The sequence below is a fragment of the Protopterus annectens genome, chromosome 3.part0 (assembly GCF_019279795.1).
Source record: "Protopterus annectens isolate FY-2018-M chromosome 3.part0, PAN1.0, whole genome shotgun sequence".
NCBI lineage: Eukaryota > Metazoa > Chordata > Ceratodontiformes > Protopteridae > Protopterus > Protopterus annectens.
The window spans coordinates 891,579,155-891,605,241 of record NC_056731.1 but is presented as its reverse complement, the minus strand read 5'-3'; the positions used below and the strand labels follow the sequence as shown (position 1 = coordinate 891,605,241).

The 26,087-nt window shown below is 41.5% G+C and overlaps 1 protein-coding gene across 2 annotated transcripts in view; it reads left to right on the top strand.

Moving 5' to 3' along the window:
• The window catches only part of MYO10 (myosin X), a 566,410-nt gene that overhangs the window by 300,733 nt on the left and 239,590 nt on the right, over positions 1-26,087 (top strand). For both annotated transcript variants that reach the window (XM_044065222.1, XM_044065223.1), the window contains one exon: positions 7,059-7,165. In XM_044065222.1, the coding sequence (XP_043921157.1) occupies positions 7,059-7,165 (107 nt within the window). The remainder of the gene's footprint in view (positions 1-7,058; positions 7,166-26,087) is intronic.

Sequence of the window (26,087 nt, the reverse complement as noted above, 5' to 3'; positions counted from 1 at the left end):
TATAAAAAGCAGAGACAATGCATAACATCAATAGTCAGTGAGTTACAGAGGTTTGATGGAGTACATTATATTGCAGTAAAAAATTGTGTGAGAGACAAATTAGCTCATTCATGCATTCAGTTTAAGGAATTTAGTAACTAAAAATAGAAGCAAGTGCAGGTGGGAATACATGTTAAGAACACGTTGATTAGATGGTCTGGGGTTCTCCATCAACTTCCAAAAGTTCATCTTGATTCCCTCTCAGGCTGATATGTATCTAGGATGCAGGAGTCAGACAGTGCCAGTATTGGCCTCTCTTCCACCTCCAAAAGTTTTGTCTTTGACAGCCTTCTTTCAGTCTGCTCCTGCTGACTGCCATGCCAGTCAGGGAGTATCTTCGGGCCTGGGATTCATGGCCTGTTCTATTTCAATGCTACCTTCTTGCCAGACTGCATAACCAGAAGCTTCAGTGATACCTCAAGTCAGTTTGGCTGCCGGATTGTCACCCTCTAGATTTCAGTGTACTTTTCCTTCCCTGACTAAAGAAAGAATTTGAGTAGTGGCTTCAACAGTTTGTTCTCAACTCAAGCCTGCCCTTTCAACCTGCAGTCTCTTCTCAAGAAATGTTCACAGATGCCACAGACATGGGGTGTGGGGCTTCTTTTGGTTACCCAAAAGTTCAGGGTCTCTGCTCCCCCCAACAGAAGTCAGACCAAATCAACATCAAAGAGATAAGATCTCTGATTCTGGCCCTTCAAGCTTTTCATCCCATATTCTTTCCAGGCCTCTTGAAGGTGTATATAGACAACACTACAGTGATGTGGTATGCCAAAAAGCAGGGAGGCACAAAATATTCCCTCCTCTACAGTATAGCTCTTCAGGCTTGGGAGGTGGCTGTCAGTTATCAGTAACTCTTCAGGCAGTATACATTCCTTCAGAGTACAATCTAGTGGCAGACTCTGAGCAGGCCCAAAACACAGGCTCACAAATGGATGCTTCACAGAGACATATTTCTGGACATTATTTCTCAGGTAGATCTTTTTGCCTACCGTCTGAACATGCAGCTTCCTCTGTTCTGTTCCAAAGTGCCATGCCATCTGGCTTGGAAGATGGATGCCCTTTCTTTTCCTTGGAAGGGGATGTTACTTTAAGCTTTCTCTCCTCTTCCTAAGAGTGCTGCAGAAGATTCAGCTGGACTCCCCAAAAATCTTGCTAGTGACTCCCTTTTGGCCAAGACAGCACTGGTTCCCCCTCTTAATGCATCTGGCCAGAGGTAATCACCACAAGATGGCCTTCTTATCTTATGCTGCAGTATTCTTAACATGAGGGATTCAATGCCAAAGGTAGTCCCGATGTTTGTCCAGTATACAAAAGACTTTAATGACTGCTAGACACATAAGGCATAGCACGTAGGCCAGCAACCATAAAAGTGACATCTGCACATCCCATCCTCAGAATTTATCTGCTGCCAGTCCAAACTGCATCTACAATCATCTGTCTGTTAGCCCGGGTTGTTTGCTGGATACAGGAGTTTCATATAAGTGCCCAGTTGGGGGGTTTTCTTTTCTTTACACTAGTGCTTTTTTGCTGTGAGGTTACATGTTTCGTATAAAAGGAGCAAATGCCAGTGTGGTAGACAAATTCCACATAAAGACTGCCACAATCTGTGTCTCGACTGCTTAGGGCCCAACCACTCGCCCTATTTGTAAAGTTTTCACCCCTAAGACCTTGCATAGCTCTCTTTCCTCTCTTAATATGTATCTTGAGAACCAGAGACTGAAAAGGTTAGCAAGTGACATTATGGAGAGTACATTGAGGTCTTCTCCTGAGCCTGCTATGAAGAAGACTAAGAAAATTAACCCTGAACCTTCAGCCATGCCTCCCCTTCTAGATGTCTCTCTCAAGACCAATGAAGGCCCGGAGACCCGTCCGGATGTCAGCTCGGATTCTAAGGTGGGTACCACTTTGGAGGCCACTAGGGATCCTGCCATTGGTATGTCCTCAGAGGCTTTGCAGACATCCCCAACAGATGAACAGGGGGAACCAAGGCTCATCATTTCTGAAGGCCCGTAAGGTATTCTGCAAATCTTAGTAAGGGAAGACGTTCCAACGAACGTCATTTAATGTAGGCCTACGTGCAGTCCCTCTACTTTTCACAAGGTTGATTTTCCTTTGAAAAAGAAGCAGGAAACCAAACATGTCTCTGCTCCTCAGGACACACCTGCTGATGGCAAGCTTTCACACAAGGCTTGTTTAATGCCTTTCTGGCCCTTAAACCTCCCTCAGGGATTTCCCTTCCTAGTCATCTTACTTCTTCATCACAGGAAAGGATCAGAGTGCAAGTTTTTCTGAAGATGAGGATTCCTCAGAGAATGAATCTTTGGCCTTTTCTGATCATATAATCTCCCCCATGGAGTATGCCTCCCCTGAAGAAGTGTCTAGTGGCACAGTCTTCTGGTGAAAACATCACCTTTGGGGCAACTATGGCCAGGATGAGGGATTATTATAAGTGGGACTGCTCTCAGGTTTCTGAGGTACAGAAAATGTACTATGACTTGCTTCAGATAGATTCTTGCTCTCCTTCTGCTGTGCCTCTGGTTCTGCCAGCTTTTCTTGATGCTTTTTCTTCTGCATCATAGACTCTGGCAACCCCCTGCCCCTAAAAGGCCACATAGATTCTATAACGTTCCAGAGGACTGTCCATCAGCAGATCCCGTGACTGTTTCTGTGGATGCTGATAAACCTGCTAGACTATTGCCATCGACATCTCTTCTCCCTTCAGATAGAGAGGGTAAAACCATGGAAAGATTGGGAAAAAAGGTTTATACCGCGGCCACCCTACCTTTCCATGCTATCAGTTACCAAACCCATATGACCAACCATGCTTTGGCTCTCCTTTCACAGACTGTTCAGCTTTTCCAGACATTCCTGAATGAGAAGCCAAGTCACAGCTTTTACTACTTTTGGGGCCTTTCTCCTAAGTGGCACACCACTCCATTAAATGCAGCTGTGATGCAGATGAGGTATCCACTAGAGCAGCTGCATTTGGCTCTGTTCTGCCCAGATACTCCTGGTTGAGGCTTCAACCACTTTCTTAGGAATTTAATGCTAAATTAGTGGATGCTTCATTAGATAATAATGCTTTGTTTGGGGCTACAGTAGCAGACTTGTTGAAGTCCTTGCAGTAGAAAGGCAAATAATTACAAGACCTAAAATACATCTTTGTGTCTCCGGTTCCTAAATTCCAAAGGAATTACCCAGTTAAAACTCCCTCTGTTAGGAAACAATCTCACACTCCTGTTCCAAAAGTAAGAGGGGTGTTAGGAAACCTACTGTTTCAAAATCCTCTCTGTCTACTCCTGCACAAAACAGCCTTTTCTAGAAAAGCTAGGTAGTCTGTGACTACCAGCTTTTTTTCAGCCACTTTCCCCTGTCTCTATGCACCTTTCCCTATCCCTTCCAGTCTGGAAGCAAATTACTCAAGATTCATGGGTCCTTTCCATTATCCACAAAGGGCATTTCATGGTATGGGAAACCCTTCCTCCTTTCATGGGTATTCCTCAGCCACCTCAAGAGCAACTAGTTTTTCCCAGAAGTGCTCCAGGTACTGAAATCACAGGAAACTGTTCAAGAAGTTAGACTGCACCAAAGAGGAAGAGGTTTCTACACCAGGATGTTTCTGGTTCCCACAAAGATAGCCCTTGGAGACCCATTTTGGATCTTTTACACCTCAATATCTTCTTAAAGGTTCCAACCTTCCAGATGGCTTTTTCTGCCTACTTTGTTTTCCCTCATCATTCCACAAGCTTTTAAGATATTACTGGACATCAAAGATACTTGCCTTCACTTTCCCATTCACCCCCTTTACAGGAAATATTTGCACTTTTGTGTTTCTTCATCACATTTTCAGTTCACTGCTTTGCCCTTTGGTCCATTTCCAAGGGTATTTACAAAATGCTTGGCTCCTGTGATAGCTTATTACAGACTCCAGGGTGTACAGATCTTTCCATATCTGGATGATTTCCTGCTCCAGGCACTCCTTCCAGAGACCTTGCAACAGATTCTCTGTTTCACTGTTTCCCTTCTTCCGAAGCTGGGTTTCACAATAAATTTCCAAAAATTCTTTCTCACACCTTCACAAGACCATGTCTTGCTGAATCCAAACAGGTCAAATGCTGGCCTCCCTGCCCCACTCATTCGCCATGGTTTCTTAGAAAGCTTCTCTGATCCTTCCCCCTCTCTTTCTTCTTCATGAGGTTTGGTATCTCCCTCATGTTAAGAATACTGCACATAAGAATAGAAGGACATAGTACTCTATCCTAACCGCCTTCCCCCTGGTGTTTGCCTTTTTTCCTGGATGTATGCTTACCTCCTTTTTTTCTTAGGCTTGTTTTCTTACTGTGGCATTCAGTTCTCAGGATGCTACGTGTGCACGTCACTTTTATGGCCGATGCTGGCTGCTAGCCTACATGCAACATCCCAAGTACTTGCAGTGGTTAAAGCTTTTTGTATACTGGCCGAATGTCGGGACTACCTTTGGCAGTGAATTCCTCATGTTAAGAATACTGCAACATAGAAGAGAGGGACATCAATGATTATGGTAAGATTTTACACAACTATTCTTTACCTTACCGATCTGATCTCCACATAAAGGACAAGAAGTCTCTCATAAATTCTCACTTGTCCACTCTTCAAATGACACTGTGGTTGATGGTGTTTGCATCCCTTTCAGGCACCTCTTTTCTTAGGATTTGCTTAGGGTTTTACAGGAGGCAAGGAAACCCTCCACCAGAAAATCTTGTATGTCGAAATGGCAAAGATTTTCTGTCTAGTGCTGTGCTCGTAACCAGGACCCTTTTTCAGTGTTGGTCCCTTTGGTCCTCTCTTAATTGTGTGAATTACTCCAGTCTGGCCTGGCCTGGCCTATTCTTCTGTGAAGACCAATTTGTCAGCCATTTCTCCGTGTCTGCCCTTGAATCCTCCTTTGGCTTCTTGTTTTGAGGTCAAGCAATTTCTTAAAGGTGTCCTGCATATTAGGCCTCCAAGGAAACCTATTCCGCCTCCTTGGGACCTTAATTTTGTTTTGGAAAAATTGACTCTGGCTCCTTTTGAGACTGCAGAGTCTGCTTCTTTGCATCATTGTACCTGGAAGACTGTTTTGTTGCTGGCCCTTATTTCTTCTCAGAGGGTTTCTGAGCTCCAGGCCCTTATGGCCATGTCTCCTTTTTAGGTTTTCACAGGGACAAAAGTCCCTTCACACTAATTCTTCTTTTATGCCCAAGGTAGTAAATGAGTTGTCCTTGAATCAGTCTGTACAACTACTTCCTTTTTCCCTTCTCCTCAGTCTGCTAGTGAGAGGGTCCTGCACACCTTCAATTTGGATGGACAGCTCCGGTACTAGTTGGATAAAACTAAGGCCATTCATAAGTCTGATCAGCTTTTTGTTTCTTTTCATCCCAGAGCATTGGGTTTGGCTGTTTATAAACAAACCATCTTCTCCTGTACATCTAAGACCATTTCCTCTTGTTATATTTTTCATGGCAAATCTTTTGTCTGTTTCTGTTATTGCTCATTCCACTTAGGCTGTTGCTTCTTCTGGTGCCTTCTTCAAGGGGTTAGATATCAATTCCATCCTTGAAAACTGCTACTTGGTCTTCAGTGCATGCCTTTACTAAGCATTTTAAGTTGCATGTGGTTTCTAGGGCGAGAGCAGGATTTGCTGAAAACATTTTATATGGATTTGTTAAAGGCTGTTCTCAGCCTTCCACCTACATTTCTGTTTCTTGTGCTTTTTTACTCTCCCTTCTGTTTAGAATACTGCAACAGTGATATAGAACGACATAGCACAGTTGTGTAAAATCTTACCATAACAATAGATGTCCTTCTCTTCATTGTTGCAGTATTCGCTCCCTCTCTCCAACCCCCTCTTGTTTGTCCTGGTTTTTGTGTTATATTCTTGTCTGTTTGAGGGTTTCTCCTTTTTCTCCTGCATTTTTCCCTCTTGATGTGCATGAACTCCGGTGTCTTATGGAGACTTTTCTCTTCTGGGGAAATTCAGTTCTGGGTAGTTGCGTCCTTGCATCACTTTTATGCCCTACGTTCTGTGCAGGGAGCATAGGTTTGCTGTACAGTGCATACAATATCATTAGGCTTTTGTATACTGGCCAAATGTTGGGCTGTCCTAGGTGGGAGATCCCTTCTGTTTAGGATACTGCAACAGTGAAGAGAAAGGCATCTACTGTTATGGTAAGATTGTGCACAACTGTACTTTCTTCGGGGGGGGGGCTTATCTCTATGCCTCAGATCTAGCTTCACATATGTACACTACTGACTTAGAAAGTAGACTGAATAAAAGCATAAGAACCAGCATGTATTTACTGAGGTCGTGCACGTCTGTAACTGTAATAATTGTCATTTTTATTAACTGGTATTCACCAACATTTCTATAAAAAAAAAAAAAGAAAACACTGCTTTAGGAAAGACAGTGCAAAATTTGTGATAAAATCAGGGACAGCCTTAAAAATTACATACAGTGGAGATCCATGCATGTAGCATAGTGAAAATTTCACATTATCCCAAGATTTTTAGCTATCATTATGAACAGAAATTTATAACTGCAGAGACAGACCCAGATATTAAATAGACTGTGTACATTTTTTGGTTACATAACTGAGACATAGTTTTGCATGACTCTGACAGACAGCCCTGTCCAAAAGTAATTCTGACTTCTGAAGGTCCTGTTACACTGCTTATTCATCTGGGGAAAGCTTTGCCTATTTATATCACCAGCACATCTATTTTATTATGTGATATCCTGTAACAGACACTTAAATTACATTGCTGTTTTGGAAGTGCCTAAATCAGTAATGAAAATAAAAGGGTGGGTATTTGCTTCTACATATTGATTTGCAGAGATGTAACACATTTTGTATGCAATGTACTTTTATCTTTTATTAAGGGTTTCAATTTTCACCCCTCGGTTATTTTCATAATGAAGATAGTGTTCTGCTAACCTCTGATTAGGAGTTGCCACTTTGAAATGAAGACTGAAGTGTTTCCTTTCCTTTGCATTGACATAGGTCTTTCTTCGTGAGTCCCTTGAACACAGGCTGGAAAAGGAGCGAGAGGAGCAAGTGTACAAGGCAGCCTTGGTCATACAGGCACACATTTTGGGTTACATTGCACGGTATGTAAGCATTGTTAAGGAGGGCCTCAAGAAAATACCTGTCAGTTGAACTTAAATGTAAAATTATGTATGTACTTTAACTGGATTCGGCTCTAAGTCATTTAGAGGCACTCAAGATCTTAGGTGACATTTACAAGAAAAGTAACTAATGAAGTTATGTGCAAATGCTTTTGTTGGCTGTGTTATAGTGAAATGTGTAGCGAGATGTTGCCTACAACCAGAAGGTTGATTTGGGACACACTTTTTGGAATAGCCCAGGGTTTGTTTTTGGCTTGGAAATATGCCTTTATTAACCTTTCCCTTTTCCAAACCTTTCACTGTTCATTAGCTGTGTTGTGCCTTGTCAATGTTGCATGCAGTAGATTGTGCTGGCTTAAGGTAATTAAGTGATAATTTCAGGATCCCAGCAGTCTCTCAGTCAATAGGGTGCTGATTGAACAGTTTTACACACAGTGGTATTTATGGGGTTAAGAGGGCAACAGTCTCTATCAATGGAGGGAGAAGGTAATTAGCTTAAGAAGATTAAACAAATGGGATTGATAGAAAAGTGTAACATCTAATTGGTGTATGAATGCTCTGTGAGTGCTGTTTCATGCATTATGCATTGGTGTCTGTGTAGAATATCCCATCTGTTTACTTTTTTCTTTAATAAGTTAGAGAAATCAGTTCAGTACTTGTTAGCATAATGAGACAGTTTTCCTTTCATGTGCGTATTGACTCTGTCTGTATTAGCTAGGTTGTATATCACGTGAGAAAAACGAAAACAAAATTGAATTTTGCACACAATAGTGCCCTTCTGGCTGGTGCCATTGTTGTGATTTGGCAACACAAGTAGTATCCAATGACTGTAAAAAAAAAAAAAAAAAAAAAGTTAATCTTATTTATGTTCCCTAGAACAACACTGCTTTCCGAACTAGTACTGTGTGGAGATGTATTCACATTACTGTTAATAGTAAAGTTGTCATCCCACTTTAAGGGTTATTTTTAAAACAAGTCATAAAGCTTGTGGATTGTTGTTGATTATTTATTTCAGTAACATTTTGATTTATGAAATTAGTATCATAACTAGTTAACAATTCTTAAGTTGATTAAAGAAGGTGACTTTTTCGTGCATCATAGACCTTCTTTTTTCGAAAGCTGCAGTTCTTTTCTTATATAAGATGCAGAATTTAAATATGGCTTATTAATGCATCATTTACGTGTGGTTTAATGGTTACCTTAAGAGCAATTTCATCTTATTTCTCCTGCCTGCATTCTCAACAAAAGTTTAGTTTGTACAAAATATCATAATGAACATTTTGAAATACAATGTTTATGTCCCAATCCTTTGTCTTTTTCATGCTTACACAATGTTTATTGTTTCTTAACAGAAGTGTCATACTACACATTCAGAACGTGTTATATTTTAAAAAAGCATAAAAGTAACCAGGCTTCACTCCATTTTCAAGTTTTCTTGAATTAAAAGCCTTGAGTATGTTTAACACATGATTAATTTGTTTGTTTGTTTACTTGTTTATTGATATATTGATTGCATTTGTCTGTTGACCTACTGATAAAATTATTTGAGTTTTGAGTGCAGGTTTTGATTTTATTTTACTATTTTGATATGGCACATACAATTTTGTAGTAGGACTTTTATGTAAATGTATTTGTCTTCTCCCTTTCATTTTTTTCTGTGTCTTCGTGGTTGTTAAAGTTGTAATAGCTATATTATTACTATAAAGTAGTAATAACTAGCAAACTGTTGAATTACCCTGCCCGAGAAACAAATGTAATGTGTTTAGTACCTTTTCTGACATACCATTACTCCACATTGTACTAAACATGTATTTGCTAGCTGATATTTATCTCTGTGTAAGTAGAACACATGCAGTAACCATGGGGGAGCAAAGAATGAGCACATCAGGTGTGAACATTAGACATTGTGTGTGTGAGTGTGAACATTACAGACACAACATGTGAACATTACAAACTCTGTCTGCGAGTGTGTGTATTTGTGTGAATCTGAACATTTGACACAACTGTGTGGACATTACAGATACTGTGTGTGAAGATTACAGTCATGCTTGCATGAACATTACAGACTGTGTGTGTGTGTGTGTGTGTGTGTGTGTGTGTGTGTGTGTGTGTGTGTGTGTGAAAAAACATGTTAGACATAGTCCATGTGTATATTGTAGAAGCAGTGCATGTGAACAGTACATAGTCCTAATAGAAGACCACAATCTGTATGGCACTTCTGGGTGTTGAACTTAGTCCTCAAAGCAGTTCTCTTTCCCTCCTTGTGACTTGCACTGTGCCATAGCCTCAACTATTGCGTGACCTCATGTTGTGTAGGTTCCACTATGAAACAAAACCAGCCATCAGGTATTTCAGATAATAATATCATGGCACTCCATTCACTTAACTTTACCATTCTCAGATCTTCACTTACTCACCCACGTTTTCTAATAATTTATTCATGCACTTTGTTTCCTGGCTGTTTTTATTTGTTTGTGTGCAGCTTTCCTCCCTAGCCCTCATCAGCATCTGTCCTCTCATTTGCAGTTACCACTAGAGTTAGCTCTTCCAGTTGACAACCATGGTCATATAATGTAGGAGTCCCAAATCTGCTACAGTCCCAGAAGCCATAGATAGAGTGGTGAGAACTAGGGTTTTATCATTAATTACCTGTAGAGGTGTGGTAGATGTACATACTTGTGTCACCTACATGCAAGTCCACTACCTTGTGCAACACATCAGGCAGCATAATTTTTACACCCATAAGATAAGGTACCATCAAGAAAGTGCAGGTTATATCACTGCTTATTCATTGTGATTGAACCGCGCATTTTCTACCACTAATAGGCAGCCCTAGAGCAAAGAAATCTTAGTGTCTCCCCATTTTGGGAACGTGACCACAGCTATTCATTTCTGTTTCACTGACTGGTTCCTTCTGTATGTGGGCTCAGTTCTTGAACCTGGGTCACCAACAAAATGAGCATGGGAAAACACTTGCTGAAATGATGGGTATGCAGCATAGTTAGGGTGCAGAGGAGACAGAACACCAACAGAATGGTGGGGTCTGCAGTATAGGCAAGGGTGGGGAAAGAGCTGCAACACCAGTAAAGGTGCTGGCGTTTGTGGCCTAGCCAACGGTGGAGGAGTCACAACACCAACAGAATCAGTAAGGTTTGTAGCATAACTAAGGATAAGGGAACCACAGCACCTACAGAACTAGTGGGGTTTGAGTAATAGTTTGGAGGGAAAAACACCAGGAGAACTGCTGGGTATTCCAGTAATAGAAACAAAATTCTGTAAACTTAAGTGATGTTTAAGAAATTGTTATTATAATATGTAGAAAATTAATAAAGATTTTTGTTACTCTTTTGCATCATTAATGCTGTAGTACAACTATGTATAAAATAAAATGAAATAAATGTATCAAAGCTAGTAAACTTAAAATTAGTTTTACTTTTTTCAGAAACATAATTTCCCTGCATAATTACATAATGATTCACAAATATATTTCTGCTTGCCACCATTTATAAGCAGTTGTCTAGACATGATCAGCAAAATATATTGGCGATTATTTTCAGTGCTGTAATTGAAAGCATGTCAAGTAAGCTTAAACTTTATTTCCACTACCACATCTTGAGCTTGAAATGCTTCATTGGTTAACAGTTGTTTTCTTTGTGTTATACTTTATAAGTGTGTCTACAGATTCCACGTACAGAATGTGTTTGTGCTACAGTTGCATTGCATTGTACTTTTAATTTCTTCCCTTAGGATTATACTCATGCAAATTTGTGGTGGATCACTTTTACACTGCATCTACATCAGGGTTTCTGTTTGAATTTCACAATTTTAAGATGTAAATTCAAGAACAGATAGGAATCATCAGTAATGCTTGCATCAAGGATTTATTTAAACGGTTAGGGTCATCAGGAGTGAAGGCACAGATGATGCTTATGCTAATGAAGTCTGGCACTTTTTTGACTGTCGATTGTCTTTTTAGTTGTATTTTTGATGGAGTCTTTGGCTGTGTCCCTGGCAATCTGCAGGTATTATCTGCTGTTCACCAGAGACTTTCCACTTTCATTACTGCTGCCCTACCAAGTAAAGAAGTACCCTTCATTAGATGAGCAGCCCCTTTTCCAGTGGAAATTAACTTCACAGCACACACCTTTTTAGGTTGGAGCGTGAGGAGTGAGAGTGATTGTCTGAAACAGACAGCTGGTAGCTGTTATGCTACAGTGGGCATTTTTTGGTGTTGTGCAACATAACATTATATTGTGTGTGTGTGTGTGTGTGTGTGTGTGTGTGTGTGTTCTTTTTGTTTACCTTATTTTATTGTATATCTGATTTTTGACCTTGAAACTGTGTTTAGTGCCTTCCACTGAAGGGAACACATCTCACTTGCTTTTCGCCCTGTTACTTCACTCCACCCTGTATAAGAGACATAATCTTGGCATTTGATTTATACTGGTCACTACACAGCCACCCCCTGTATGATCTGTGAATCCATCCTGGAACTAAGGGGGTTGTAGTTTTCATAGATGGTTACTTCTCAGCGTTACCTGCAAGGCTGCCAACCATTGCTGCTGTAGTGGATTTTTTTGTGTGTGTTTTGGATCCTGGTAGCTAACCCATCAGCTGTGTACTTAGTCTCCAGGTGTAACTGGTATTTCTTCCTCCCCCAGACCTTCTCTGATTCATGTCCAGGGCCAGTGAGGAGACTGAGGCTCCTGGTGCTGTATCATACCACACGTCAAGGATTGTTTTTCTGTTATGCCCTCTCTTTTCCCTCTCCCATTGTGCACCCATTGGATGTGCAGTGGAGATGGCTAACTTATTCTGCCTCTGTGGCAACTCTTCTAATGTCGCCTGACTGTCACCTTAAAAGAAACACCCTTGTGCACCTTATGCATTCTCATTTGCCACGAAGGATCAATTGTGAGGTGCACCCAAGTGTGCACCCTCCCAAGAGAGGCATGTTCATCCTTCCCTTCAAGCACTTTGGACATTCAAGCCACTAATCAAACCCAAGTCACCTGAGCCATAATCAGAGCTTTACCCTCTATCTCATGGTAGTGGATCTGCTAATAGTAATTTACCCCACTCCATGCAGCTTGGTTATGACATTCTTGTATAAACATGTTAGCTGGCTTCTTCATTGAGTTTTTCTGTGCTGCACACACATGAACTCCATTTCCGCCAGTGGTTTTGCATTGATGGGAGAGTCACCATAATCCATCTCCTAACAGTTATTTTTGAATGATTGTTTGTGAAATTCTTTTTAAAATTGATAAAACTGCTAAATTGCACTTCATTCAGCATTGTAGTATTCATTTCAATGCACAGAATATCAGTTGCTGCCAGTTTTGCATGTATTAATATTTAACTACTCTGGTTGATTTATGCAGTCATTCTCTTTGTATCCTGTTGCTTACATTTCTTTAATTATTCCAGACAGTATGTCTTTTTCTATCTTTTATCTTTCTAAGACAGTGTGGTAAAGTTAGTGAAACAACTAGCTTTAGTATGCCTAGCTTGATCTGCATTCGTGGCATAAAACTATATATTTTATACAGTTATGCATTCTAGGGTAGCAGCAGTCTAGTGCTGACTGTAATAGGTGTGAATAAATAATTTTTTTACATGTTAAATGAGCCTCAGTAGGTAGAACAGTCATTTTTTTCAGTGTGTTCAAAAAAGTACATTCTGAAAGTGGATCTCAACAGAATTTAAATGTATGATTTCATTATAACCATTCAGTAGTCTTTATTTTGTATGCCATAGAGTTTATTAGATGGGTAGACAGACATAAACCAGCCTAAAAAGCATAGTTAGTTGATATGTATAATCTTCTGTCAAAAACAGAGAAAAAAGCTTTGGAATGCAGTTACTTGTTAAAGGGGACACAGCTACTTAAGTGTGTAATGTATTCGAAAAAAGTGCAGTAAAAATTGAAATTAGCTATGTGACACCAGCAATGTACATCTGGCTATTTTAATTCGGAACACTCTTTACTGAGCAAAGAACTGTTTAACATCCTTTTTGTCTTTGATTTTTTTTGTTCCTGGTGCTGATTGTTTTTTTAATGGAATAGCACCTTTTACTGAGCAAAGAACTGTTTAACATCCTTTTTGTCTTTGATTTTTTTGTTCCTGGTGCTGATTGTTTTTTTAATGGAATAGCACCCTTTAGTGTAGCTGACAAGACTGTAGGAAATAATTTATTTCCAAGAAAATGTCACACCCCAAGGTGTTAAAATAAATTGTTCCCTAGTAAGTCCCACCCTTTTAGTTATTCTTATACCCACCTTCAGTTGCTAGCTTTTGTTGTTTGTGATTTGGCTTTAACAGGTACATCTAAATGGAACCAACATGGACTGAAGAAATGTGTTTTAGTAGTCTTAACCACCTAATTATGGCATTATTCACAGCTGCTATTAGGGACTTTTCATACACAGAAATGTTCAGTCACCCCTTTGGGCATTTCTTCTTGTAGCTGCCCGTAAAGCCTGACTTATGTAAGCATACTTATTGATGACTTCTGATCTTACTACATGACCATTGTTAACTTCAAATTTTTGCTACTGTCTTTAAAGTAATGCATTTGTGTTGTACTTGGTCTGCTTTATACAGACCTGCAGTAGTGAACATTGGATTACCTTTATGTGTATGTTATGGTGCATGCTGCTGTTTGTTATGAACATGTAGGCAGTGTGAAGAAGTTATTGCTCCATACTGCTGTACCCACAGTTCGGTGCACTCAATTACTCCTGTAAGTAGTCCAGTGGAGTCTGAGAAAGAATAATGGAAAGGGAGAATGGGCAGCAGGGTAGTGCAACGAGTGCAAGTTCAGTGTGGAAATCTGAGACTGCTCTCCTCAATGTGCTCGTACTTAACATGCAACAGTAAGATTCTGAAAGTGTTTGTCATTGTTTTAGGGAAGTATGCTGTAAGTTTTTCCAGTGCTTCACTCCCGGAATCAAGCACTGAAGGTTCACTTTGCTTTCTAAGCTTTAACAACAGTGTCCCTTTCGGAATGTACCTCGCAAAGCACATGCAGCAGCTGGAGAGACCACAGAGATTCCTCACCCAGAGAATCTAGGGCCTCAAACATCTGCCCTACACAGATAGGCTAAAAACCTTGTCCCTCTACTAAATCTCCTACAGACTCCTCAGAGGGGACCTCTGTCTGGCATACAAATCAATCTCAGACTCCACTCTGATGGGACTGCTGCATATCCCCAAGTCACGCTCCACTCAAGTAACCTGCACACGAGACCTCAACATGGTCTGTGACATCAATAGGACTTGTTGGCAGGACAGATTTGTGTCCCAGAGACTCCCCCTTTTGTGGAATAGACTCCCTCTTCACATAAAGCAGAGTACCTCATTAAACCTTTTTAAGCGCAACCTGGATAACTGGATGGGTAGCTGAAAATACATCCCTGGGATTCCACCTGTGTCCCTGCTAGACAGTGACATAGGATGCTGACCTGTTGAAACATGGGCTAAATTCTTGGCTAGGCTTGTAAGGGCATCAGGGCCAATAGCCCAGTAACTTCCTATGAAAGATGAGTAAAGAAAAGGTAGTCTTTATAAGTGTGTGCACTGCAGATACTAGAGATTCCTGTAGCATACCAGGCACGCAGTAGTAATATAACATTAAGTAACATAAAAAACACAGAGCTGCTGTGATGCTGCTAGGTATGGTGATAAAATAGTATACACTGTTACTCAGCTCCAGTATTGTGGTGACATAACTTTGACCCTGTGCCTTTTGCTTTTCTGTTTTTATGAATGCTTTTTTTCCACAGCCCCTTGGTCTTAGCTTTTTCAGCTCTGCCACAAGCCTATATACCACCCTTGCTACCACCTGCACTAGGTCAGAAATCCCCCATGGTGCTTAGTGTAAGATTTGTGTGCCATGACTTATTGGGAAATACTGAAGTTTTAATGGTAAATCTTTTCTGTGGTGGACCCTTGCATGCAGTGCACTTAAACAGACCTTTAATTGCATGTGCTGTTGTGGTTGCAGCCTTAAAGGTGCTACCAACATGCAACCAGAGTGTTATAGCAGGCAGCAAACCAACCAGTTGTCTTCTATCTAGAAGCAGTGTTTCTTCACTAAAGTCACACTCCTTTCCTCCCAGGATGACAGTTATGTCCATTCGTTGCTATGTTTTTTCAGTCCACACCCTCCCATGTGCCATTACAGACTCTTGAAATAGTAGGAATTCTAGTTGCATGATGATCATTAACAGTATTGTTCAGATGCCAATAGGCTGCAGTGGCTGCACATGACTGTCAGCCTTTCCATATCCCTGTCTCAGTCACTTTAGTGTCTATGAATGAACCCCCCCCCCTCCCCAAACAGCATTATAGTCAAAGTATTGATGTTATGTTGTCCTATCTTGCCTTCATTTTGCTGGTTGGGTTCAGAATCGAGCATCGGTTCCGACTCGGCCTTATACTAAAGCTCGAGAGCTCTTTGCTGGCTTGAGGCTGCACTCTATCCCATAAAGCCTAGCGTCAGATACCCAGATCTCATTTGCCACTTGAAGCTTCAGGAATCCTCTGTGCTGGCTCAGGCTGAATGCAAATATTTTTCGTTCTTAGGCTGCTATTTTCGACAGTTTTTTGATTACTTTAATTAGTGAGGTTATTGTCCTTTTTAGAGTGTTTGTTAGTTATCCCTATATTGTCCGTTTTCCCTTTTGCCTGTGTTCTTTGTTGGCATTCATTTCCCTCTCAAGGCCTGTGTGTTTTTTGTGTGCCCCTTTTCCGTCTTATTAGGAGATTAGAGAGCTGTTTGCATTTGTTCAGCCCATTTGTTAGAGGGCTTCTTTCCCCCTTTCCCACTGTTGTCTGTTTCCCCAAGGAGCATTGTTTAAGTTAGAGATGTCTCCTCGGTTTGAGGAGTGCATAGTTTTTAGTTAGAGACGCTCCTCAAGCCTTCCTTCTGTCTCTCTAGCCCTACCAAAAAAAAAAAAATTGAATTATATTTCTTGTTTGTCAGGCCTTTGTGTTCTGTGTTGACGTTCCTGTTTGTTTTTTTTGGTTCCAGTATGTCTAAGGAAAAGCACTCAGGTTTTAAAAAATGCAATTCCTGTATGCAGAAGATATCCATAACAGATGGACATACTAGCTGCGTCTGTTATCTAGGAGCAGTGCTCCTGCAGGTCTCTTGCTCCATTTGCCATGGGTTTAGTACAAGAGTCCTGCAAGAGCTCAAGAATAAGTTGATTAATAGAGGGCTTCTTAAAGACCCTTTGAGCAAACCATACAACAGCCAACCACTTCAAAATCACCATCTCCTTTAATATCTTCTTCGGCTCCGACTTCGGAACTGACGTAAAAATCTACCCTTACTACTGTTGTGTCAGATCCAAAGGTTGTCTGATCCGAGAAGGAGAAATCTCTGTCAGCTCCATCAGCTACTTTGGAACTATCCAGGAGAAAACAATAGGGAATGGTCACCATCTTTGGAGCCTGTATGCTCAGTGCCCCAATCCCCTTTACTACAGTCTGTGGCAGGTAGCCACAAGTCTTCAGTGTACTCCTCCAGATCATCCAGAAGTTTATCGGATGATGACATGGAGAGGGTTGTGAAGAGGTTGCTTAGGACACTGGCCCTGACCAAAATTCTGTCCAACCCAGCACAAAAGGAAGGATGTGGAGCTGAAGTCCATGTCGTCTGTACCAGCTGTTTCTCCTCTGACTCAGTCGAGTTCGGAGCCAGAGTGTCTGGAGGTTGTAGTGGTGGAACTGTCTGTTCCGAGAGCCACTTCTGGAGTCTCGGTAACGATGTCTGCTCCAATCACTTCCATTGAAGGATCTGGGAGCCGACACTCACCTGTCTGTTCTAGGGGGGAGAGTCGACTCGGACCCTTGTCGGACCTGGCTCTCCCACTCGGAGCTTTGGCACAGGTGAGTACAGCACCAACATCTGCCTCAGAGCCCATATCCTTGGAGCAGGAGAGATCTCCTGGTTCCTCGGAGCAGGAGGCTGTCTCGGGCCGGGATCGAGGTGCCTTTGAGGTGATGAGGAGTGTGCTTTCCCCTGAGTCTGCTCCACCCTCAGCTCCAGTCACTCTCCCCCCATGGACGCCAGTGTCAACCTCCACTCCACCCCTCCAGCCCAGGTGCAGGGAGCCCATGCCTCAGGTTACCCCTACGGGTGAGACACCTTCTTCCGAGTCCTCCCCAGAGCACTCCTCTGAGGAGATTCCATGAAAGCGTACATGCAAGAGGAAGCATATAGACTCCCCCAAGTCTGTCGCATCTGACACAGAGAGGATTCAGAAGGGTCCCCATGTTCACCCTCTGAGGATGTCTCATTTTCAGACATCTTAGAGGTCCTTAAACAGTGGGGTGAATGGAAGCCCCTATCTCCTTTTGAGGATGAGTTTGTTTACCTAGAGGCATTCGGCTCTCGACCCTTCACCTCTTGGGTGTCTCCGCCTTTTGACAAACCACTGGGGGTAGTCAGTCGGAAGGCGTGGGGCTCTCCAGAGACAGTGGACCCTGTTCTGAGGAGGCCAAATAAGTTCATCACTGCCTACATGGACAAGTATTTTCTTACAAAAGGTGTTCCGGTAGATGCTATGGTAGTGGCGGCAGCCACCAAGAAGGAATTAGCTTAACTTTCTTTGTCTGTCCTTACGTCGAACAAAGAATCTCGAACAATGTACAGATATGGGAAGTATATGTTTTTCTCAGCAGCGTTTACTCTGAGGTCACTAGTACAGATATGGGAAGCATATGTTTTCCTCAGCGGCGTTTACTCTGAGGTCAGTAAGTTATCTTTCTCATTTCACCAGATTTCAGAGAAATCTCCTTAAGGAGCTAGGAGTTTCCCTCCAAGGTGTGACAGCTGGGGTGCTTCCAGAGACGGTAAACACTCAAATTTCAACCTTAACCTCCATAGCAAACTCCTCCATGCACCTGATTTTGTATGCAGCTGATGGAACGTGTAGGGCAGCAGGCAGAGGAATTGTTCTGAGGAGACATTCCTGGATCCGACTTTGCTGAACCCTTCAAATCTTCCTTTACTAACGCCACTTTTGATGGCTCATCCTTGTTCGGGCCAAAAGTTAAAGAAACTCTCACCAGGTGCAAATAGGAGGGAAAAACTCTATCTGCCGTGGGAGTGAGTTTTCCCACCCCTACTAGACCTTACCCCAAAGGTCAGAAGAGCGGAAGGATGTGGTTCCGGAAATCACAAGGAGCTTTGTCTGATGCACATGGTGAATTTTACCCTAGGGGCAGAAGGGGAAAAATAATGGAAGATGCTGTCCTCACAGCAGGGGGGGGGGGTTCCACAGAACCAGGGTGACAGTGATACGTTCTCTGGTAGGCCCTTCCAGTGCTCCTGAAAGGAGGCCTGCCTGCCCACCTCTGGAGGCAGTCGGGGGAAGAATATCACTGTACCCAGAAGTCTGGCAAAACATCACCAAAGACAGATGGTTACAGTCGATCATATCCACGGGATACGACATTCCCTTTTCTCATCCACCCCATCCGCAAAAATCCATTCCAGACATACCACCCAGTCAAAAGAATCAAGCAACACTAGAAATCCAAAGGTTGCTAGAAAAAACAGCCATACAAAAAGTCCCCCGCAGACCAATCAGGATCCAGAATTTACTCAAGATTCTTTTTAGTGCCAAAGAAGACAGGGGACTGGAGACTAATACTTGACCTCAGCAGACTAAACAAGTCAGTTAAGAAAGCAAAATTTCGGATGGCAACACTGCAGTCCATACTTCCCTTTCTGGGAAAGGACAGTTGGATGTGCTCGATAGATCTCCAGGATGCGTACTATTACATCAAAATGAACAGGCAGTCCAGGAGATATCTCTGCTTCCGACTGGCAGCCAATCATTACCAGTTCAGAGCTCTGCCCTTTGTTCTCACCACAGCCCCCAGGGTGTTCACCAAATGCATGGCAGCAGTCACGGCTCACCTGAGGCATCTAGGATTCCATACTTATCAAGATGAGGGACACTACAATCCATCTCTGCTCAGAGTTGGGCATTACAATCAATTTCAAAAAGTCTGCCTTGTTGCCTTCTCAACGTATTACTTTTATTGAAGCAGATTTAAGTACAAAAAGCATGGTAGCAAAACTGCCCACAGAAAGAGTCCTAACATTACGCTGTCAAGTGTCAGCCCTGTTGAGAAAAAAGAAAGTTCAGGTGAGGTTTGTACTCAAGGTTCTAGGTTCAATGGCAGCAGCAATAACCGCATTTCCCCTAGCCTGCCTACACATGAGAATATTACAATGGCTTCTCTTCACTCAAAGGTCCATGCAGGAGTTGTCCATGTCTCACAAAATTTTGATAACGAACATGTGCAAAAAAGATCTTTGTTGGTGGAGTCAATCTACACAGGTGACAATAGGCAGACCATTTGTTCTTTCCCAACCAGTAGCTTTCCCACAGATGCTTCACAGATTATGGTTGGGTGGGGGGATTATCTGGGACAGACTGTCCAAGGGACGTGGCAGGAACATGAATACTATTTGCACATCAATGTCCTGGAGATGAGACATCCAAACATTCCAAAACTGTCTTCCTTTGGGGACAATTGCAGTTCAATCAGACAGTATGTCAGTGGTGTGGTACATCAACAAACAAGGTGGAACCAGATCCTATCCCCTATGTCGAGAGGCCCAGATAATTTGGCAATGGGCAGTTTCTTTTCAATGCTTTCTAATTGCAACGCATATTCCGGGGAAGTCCAATGTAATAGCAGACAAGCTGAGCAGGGCAATTTTAATGCCACACGAGTGGTCCCTGAATCAGGAAGTTGCGAGCAACATTTTTTTGCAAATGGGGCCAGCCATGCTGCAATCTCTTTGCCACATCCATCAATGCCAAATGGAGCAGCTTTTTGCCCTAATTCCCCTTCTGGGGGAGTCACCCAGGGATACACTTGTCCACGATTGGCCCCTGGGACTTTTTTATGCCTTTCCACCATTTACCCTCATACTGAAAGTAATCAAGAAAGCAAAATTGTTGAGTCGCAAAATAATTCTCATTGCTCCTTACTGGCCTCATCAGATATGGTTCCCCTTCCTATGGGTTTATCTACAGGAGGACCCTTGGATCGTGGACCAAGTGCCAGATTTCTTGACTCATTATCCCTCCATTCAAACTCTCAAGCTGACAGCTTGGTTACTCCACTTCCAGTCTTAGCCAGGCTTCCAGAATTATTCCCAGCTGTAAGCCCATTCTAGTGTCTTCACACAAAAGTACTACAAGAAAACTTTATGTGAGTAAGTGGAAGAGATTTTCCTTTTGGGCGAATAAAAAACAATTGGACCCTCTCACAGCTCCGATTTCAGCCATCCTGGAATTTCTGACGGAAATTTTTAATCAAGGGGCGGCAGCCACCACTGTTCGAGTTCAGCTGGCTGCTATTTCTAACTTTCACATAGCCATCAAGGGTTCAAACATTCTCACAGACTGTGCAAAGCCGTTTTAAGGGGCACATTCCTTCAAAGACCCATCAAAGAACCTCCATCACTGTGGGATCTAAATTTAGTATTAGCCTCCTTGATATTGTCCCCTTTTGAACCAGCTTCTTCTTGTCCCTTGAAGTTTTTTTATTTTGGAAGACTCTTTTTCTAATATCAATTACTTCAGCTAGAAGAGTTTCTGAATTACAAGCTCTGTCTATTTGTCCTCCCTGTTTGGTTTTCCATAAAGACAGTCTCTCCCTCAGAATGAATCCTTCCTTCTTACCTAAGGTATGTTCTGAAGCCAATCTAAATCAATCTATTGAGTTACCAGTGTTTTTTCCAAATTATGGCAACAAGGCAGAATATAAACTCCATCAGCTGGACGTACATAGACAGTTATGTTTTTGTTTGCATAGAACAAATGATTTCAGGAAATCTGACCAGCTATTTGTGTCCTTTGCAGAAAACAGAAAATGAGTCCCAGTTTCTAAGTTTACATTGTCTAAATGGCTTACAGACACAATCACTTGTGCTTATAGCTCTCAACATAAACATCTTCCAGGTAAAATTCAAAGGCATTCTACTAGAGCTGTGTCTACCTCCACTGCCTTTCAAGCTAGACTGCCTTTGTATTCAGTTTGTACTGCAGTCACATGGGTTAATCCTCATACCTTTATTCTTCATTACAAAGTAGATGTTGCCTCCCGGAACAGGGCTTCCTTTGGTTCCACTGTTCTGAAGAGTTTATTCCCTTGAGCCACCCAAGAAAGTAGGTGCTGGGGACGCTTTCCCAACCAGCAAAATGAAGGCGAGATGGGACAACATAACATAAAGAAGTTATGTACTCACCATAACGTTCCATGTTTGTTGTCCAGTATCTTGCCTTCATTATTGCGTCCCTCCCTCTTTTCCCCCTTCCTGGTTAATTTGGAGGAGTCTCTTGGCCCAGTATCTTGTTCCACTCTCTTGTTCTGTGGTCCTTTAAGATTTGTGCCTTTTGTTGTAAATATGTGTATATACTGCTATATATATTTGTGTGTAAATTTTTTTCTCAAATTACACAAATCTCATGTTACTCTAGTGTTATTAGCTTACCAAATGAGATCTGGGAATCTGACGCTAGGCTTCATGAGATACGCAGCCTCGAGCCAGCAAAGAGCTCTCGAGCTTTAGTATAAGGCCTATTCAGAACTTATGCTGGGTTTTGAACCCAACCAGCAAAATGAAGGAGAGATACTGGACAACAAACATGGAAAATTATGGTGAGTGCATAACTTCTTTTTTATCCATTGCCCAGGGTTAATCTTAAGGTCTAGCAAGCTCTAGGAAGTTTTAGGACATTAGTATCTGTACAGTCTGTAATTTTATTTCATACCAGGGTATGCCTTGTGTTCAGTTAGTACTGAAATGTAGGCTTCACAGAGAATGGCTTTTTTATGTGTTGATGTTATTCATGTATAGCAGCAAGCAGAAGTTCAGAGCTTTGCTTCTTTTTACTTGTTCTTTGAAGAAAATAAATTAGGTAGAAGTTAAAAAAGTCACTTTTCACAAAAGCAAAATTGGGAGGATAGCCTTTCATCCTCAAGGCTGCATTTACTTTTGTGATACTTGTGGTCTAGGTTTGGAAAATGTTTAGGATGGTTTTAGGATCAACCACTGTATGAAGGACTAAGTATTAATTTTGATTGCACACCCTCTGTTGGGGTGAGGGAGGTCTATGTATTACATGGGTGAGTATTTCTCATTAGTTTATGTGTAACATATGACAGGTGTGTGTGAAATGTAGATCATGAATAACAGGATGAACTTCATTATGTTTTTCCACATACGGTTTGCAAAATCAGAACTGAATGAAAGGATGTAGGACCTTAGTAGCCATTAGATGTCAGTGTTTGCTATTCCACTTGATCTCTGACCTGGCATACTCTGACTTTAGTTGCATTTATGTTATGACAGCAGCTGACAGCCCCCGTATCCCCCCCCACACACACACTGTGAAGAAGAAAGTCATTGATCTGGAGGCGTGTCTAGCAGATATATGCAGCACATAAGAGATCCATCAGTTGTGAGAGGAGGTAAAGTTAACAAATATTATCTATTTTCTCTGCCCTGCTTTTGCAGTTAACACCTCTCAGCTGTTCCTCCAGTGTCTTTTCTCATTACTGACCACCTATCCCAGGCCTTCTTGAAGGTGTTCATGGTCTTACAGTCTACTATCTCCTCAGTAACTAGCTCACCTGATACTCTTTCCGGAAGAGATTCATTCTGATGTCTGTGCTGAACTTTTGCATGGTCATACGGGTAATTGCATACCTTTCTTCTGCCCCTGTTTTTTTCACACTGCCCACTGTGTAATTTGCATGCACATACATTGCCTCTCTTCTATTTCTTTATGTGAAAACAGGTTTAGCCCCCTAATATCTCCTTATACCCCTTTTGTCCTCCATGTCCTTTATTACCCTGGTAGCCTTTTCTTCTACACCTTCAACAAGTTTATCGTCCCTGTTTGGGCGTTGACATTGAATATGATCCTTATCTGTGTCCTGACCAAAGGTCTTAAGTGGGGTGATGTGACTTCTCTGCTCCTGGGATCTGTTTCTGTAAGAACACAACATAACAATTTACTGACTTTAGCTACAGTTTTTCAGTTTAGTAATTAACTTCTGCCATTACTCTCATCCCAACGTCTTTTTTCATACTGTCTGTTGTTGAGATACAGTGGTGTAGGGCAGAGGAGACTAAAGGCCTTAAGAGGTATGCCAGTTTAGATTCTTTCTTAGTAGAACGTAGTTCAAGTGAATAAATAATTAATAAATTAAAAGACTATATGGGTGTAGGGAATATGTCCAGTGTGCTGGGTAGTGAACATTTTCTGGCAGTATTTGTATATCTTGCAGCTCCTTGGTGCTTTGCATGCGACAGAAAAGGAAATGTTTACTTCTGTATGATTGCATCTCTCTCTTCATCTTTTTTTCATATAGCATGTAAGAATTGATAGAATTTAAAAATGTATACGTGATGTTTCTTTTGAATTAGTTTCTTATCAGTTACTTCTTGATCATATAACATTTGAACTCAGTCAAAATGTCTCACTCAGCATTGTCAACTAATTCTCTTGATGAAATTTTGTTTTCCTTGTGTGGTGAACATTGTCACCAGTTAAAGTTCTGGTTTATACACTACAGTGTTGCTTCACCCTTTAAAGTGACAAACCACTTAGGAATCCTCCCCAAAATATATGCATATAAATGTCATCTTGCTGGATCCTTCAAATCAGTGCAGTTCTGACTTGGTGATATCCAGTTTGTCTGACTCGAGTTGCACTTTAACCAGTGCAGACTCAGCTCACCCAGAGAAGTTACAACTGAACTACTGCCAATTCCGGGTCCTAATGTAGTGCATCAGCCTTTTCCAGGTTTTATTTTTAAACTAACGCATTGCTGCATTTCTGTCCTGTATAGTTGATATGCTTAGTAAAGATGAATTTAGATTACATCTGTGTTACTGGATGCAGTGACATATGCAAAAAGTTGATGCAGGGAGAACCTTTTTTTAATGTTTGCCTTTCTATGTACTTAGCATTGCTGTGAATGTGTCCTGCAATCTCCAAAGATCTGTTTTAAGTATTGCACGTCATGTTATACTAATTATAGGATTGTTTTTATTTATTTCCCTTTTCTAGCTTTTCTGCAACTATTTGAGATAGCTTGGGCATTACAGCTCTGGTTCTTTCAACATATAATGGAGTGTGTTCATAATACTGGTTATTGCTGCTGAGAGTGTATAATGTGAATGGTATAATGTGAATGGTATTCAGCTTCAGGCAGATTTCAGTTCTCTAGCCATGAGATGTCTGTGGCGAACGTGTGATTACCATGCTAGACTGAGACCCTTAGCAGGAAGCCAAGTCTAAAATGCAGTGTAACCTCTGCCATCTTTATTTATTTTGCCACATACAAAAAAATGGTTTCAGAAATTGCTTCACTATTTTTCCCTGCCAATTCCAGGTCTTTGCAGTGGTACAAGGCTTTTTTTTTTTTTTTTCTCTTGTGATTATTGCACATATTTCTTGCATTTTGCATTAGTTTGGGGCATTTAGTTATCCAGAGAAAGAAAGAAAAATTACTTTATTCAGAGAGTCTTCCTAATGATTTCAGTTTGGAGTGTTTTTCCTTTTAAAAGATTGTAAGGAAATTCCTTTGAATAGTTTGCAGCCTTTAATTAAAACACTTTATTAAGATGTGGTACTCTAAAGGCTTTTGTTTAACACTGAATGTTGCTTGCTTTGTCTGCCTGTTTGTCGGTCCTTTGTTTGGCATTTGGTGCAGTAAAAAGGTTGAAAAATCTAGGCATGCGACTATAGATCTAACAGGAAGCACAGGAAGTCCCCCTAAAAGAGTAAGAAAGTTGGGGAAAAGCAAGAGTGTTTATGAAGTTTTGTACCCAGACACGACTACGCATCTAAGACTGTGGGCACCCATGGTGCTATTCTGTATGACTGCATCCACAGTACCTGATGACAGCGAGATTCATCCTTCCCAAAACAGAAGAAAACTGTAGTTGTCTGTCATAAAGATCACTGTTGCAGTATCACTCCTAATATTTGATGGTTCGCTGCAACAGTTCATGTCATGTCCAAACATTTTTCAAAATAAAAATTCTGTGGCTTTAGGCAGGATCTGTCCTTTTTTCTGTAAGAGAGCCTTCCTGTGGTGGTTCTTGTATTCATAAAATGAAGAGCCATTGCAAAGTGGATAATCCTGAAAAGTTAGTTTTGAAAAATACTGTGGAGAGTAGCAGAGACATTAGTTATTGCATTAGCCCCCCATGAGTGCCCCAGGTGGGATGAACCTTGTCCACTCTCAGTTCTGGCATCTGTTTCCATTGTTTCCTGTCTCTGCCCCTGTGGAGGCTGATAGTGGAGTAACAACTTTGCAGCTTAGCCAAGCCTAGATGGAATTCTTTCTGCTTCACAGATAGACACAAGCCAGGCTCCTAAGCATCTGCAAAAGATTATCCTAACCCATGAGTCACCAGGAAATGCTAGCACTCTTCTTCCCTTGACATTCCTACTCTTTTTTCCAAGAGACCAGTGCAGTGCGTTAGGGGACAACTGTGTCCTGACACCTGCCTTTCTTTTAGCCAATTTTAGTTATAGGTGGTTTACAGAAAAATAAATAGCAACATGGCAGAGAGTACACTACACTTACTGTCTTGATGGGAGGGGCCTTCAGCTTCTGGTATAATTCTTCCCAGCAAGAGTAAAACATAACCTACCTGTTAGGACTCAGTGGTCATCCAGCATAGCACCAGGGAAAAGGAAGACTTGCCTACTGTAGTCAGATTTGTGCTGCCCTAGGATGTCATACAAGTGAAGATTTGCTTTATTTGTACTGCTCCTCCTAACGATGTCTCCCTTGGAGACAGTCTCATTTTAATACAGGAATATTTTAAATGGCAGGGC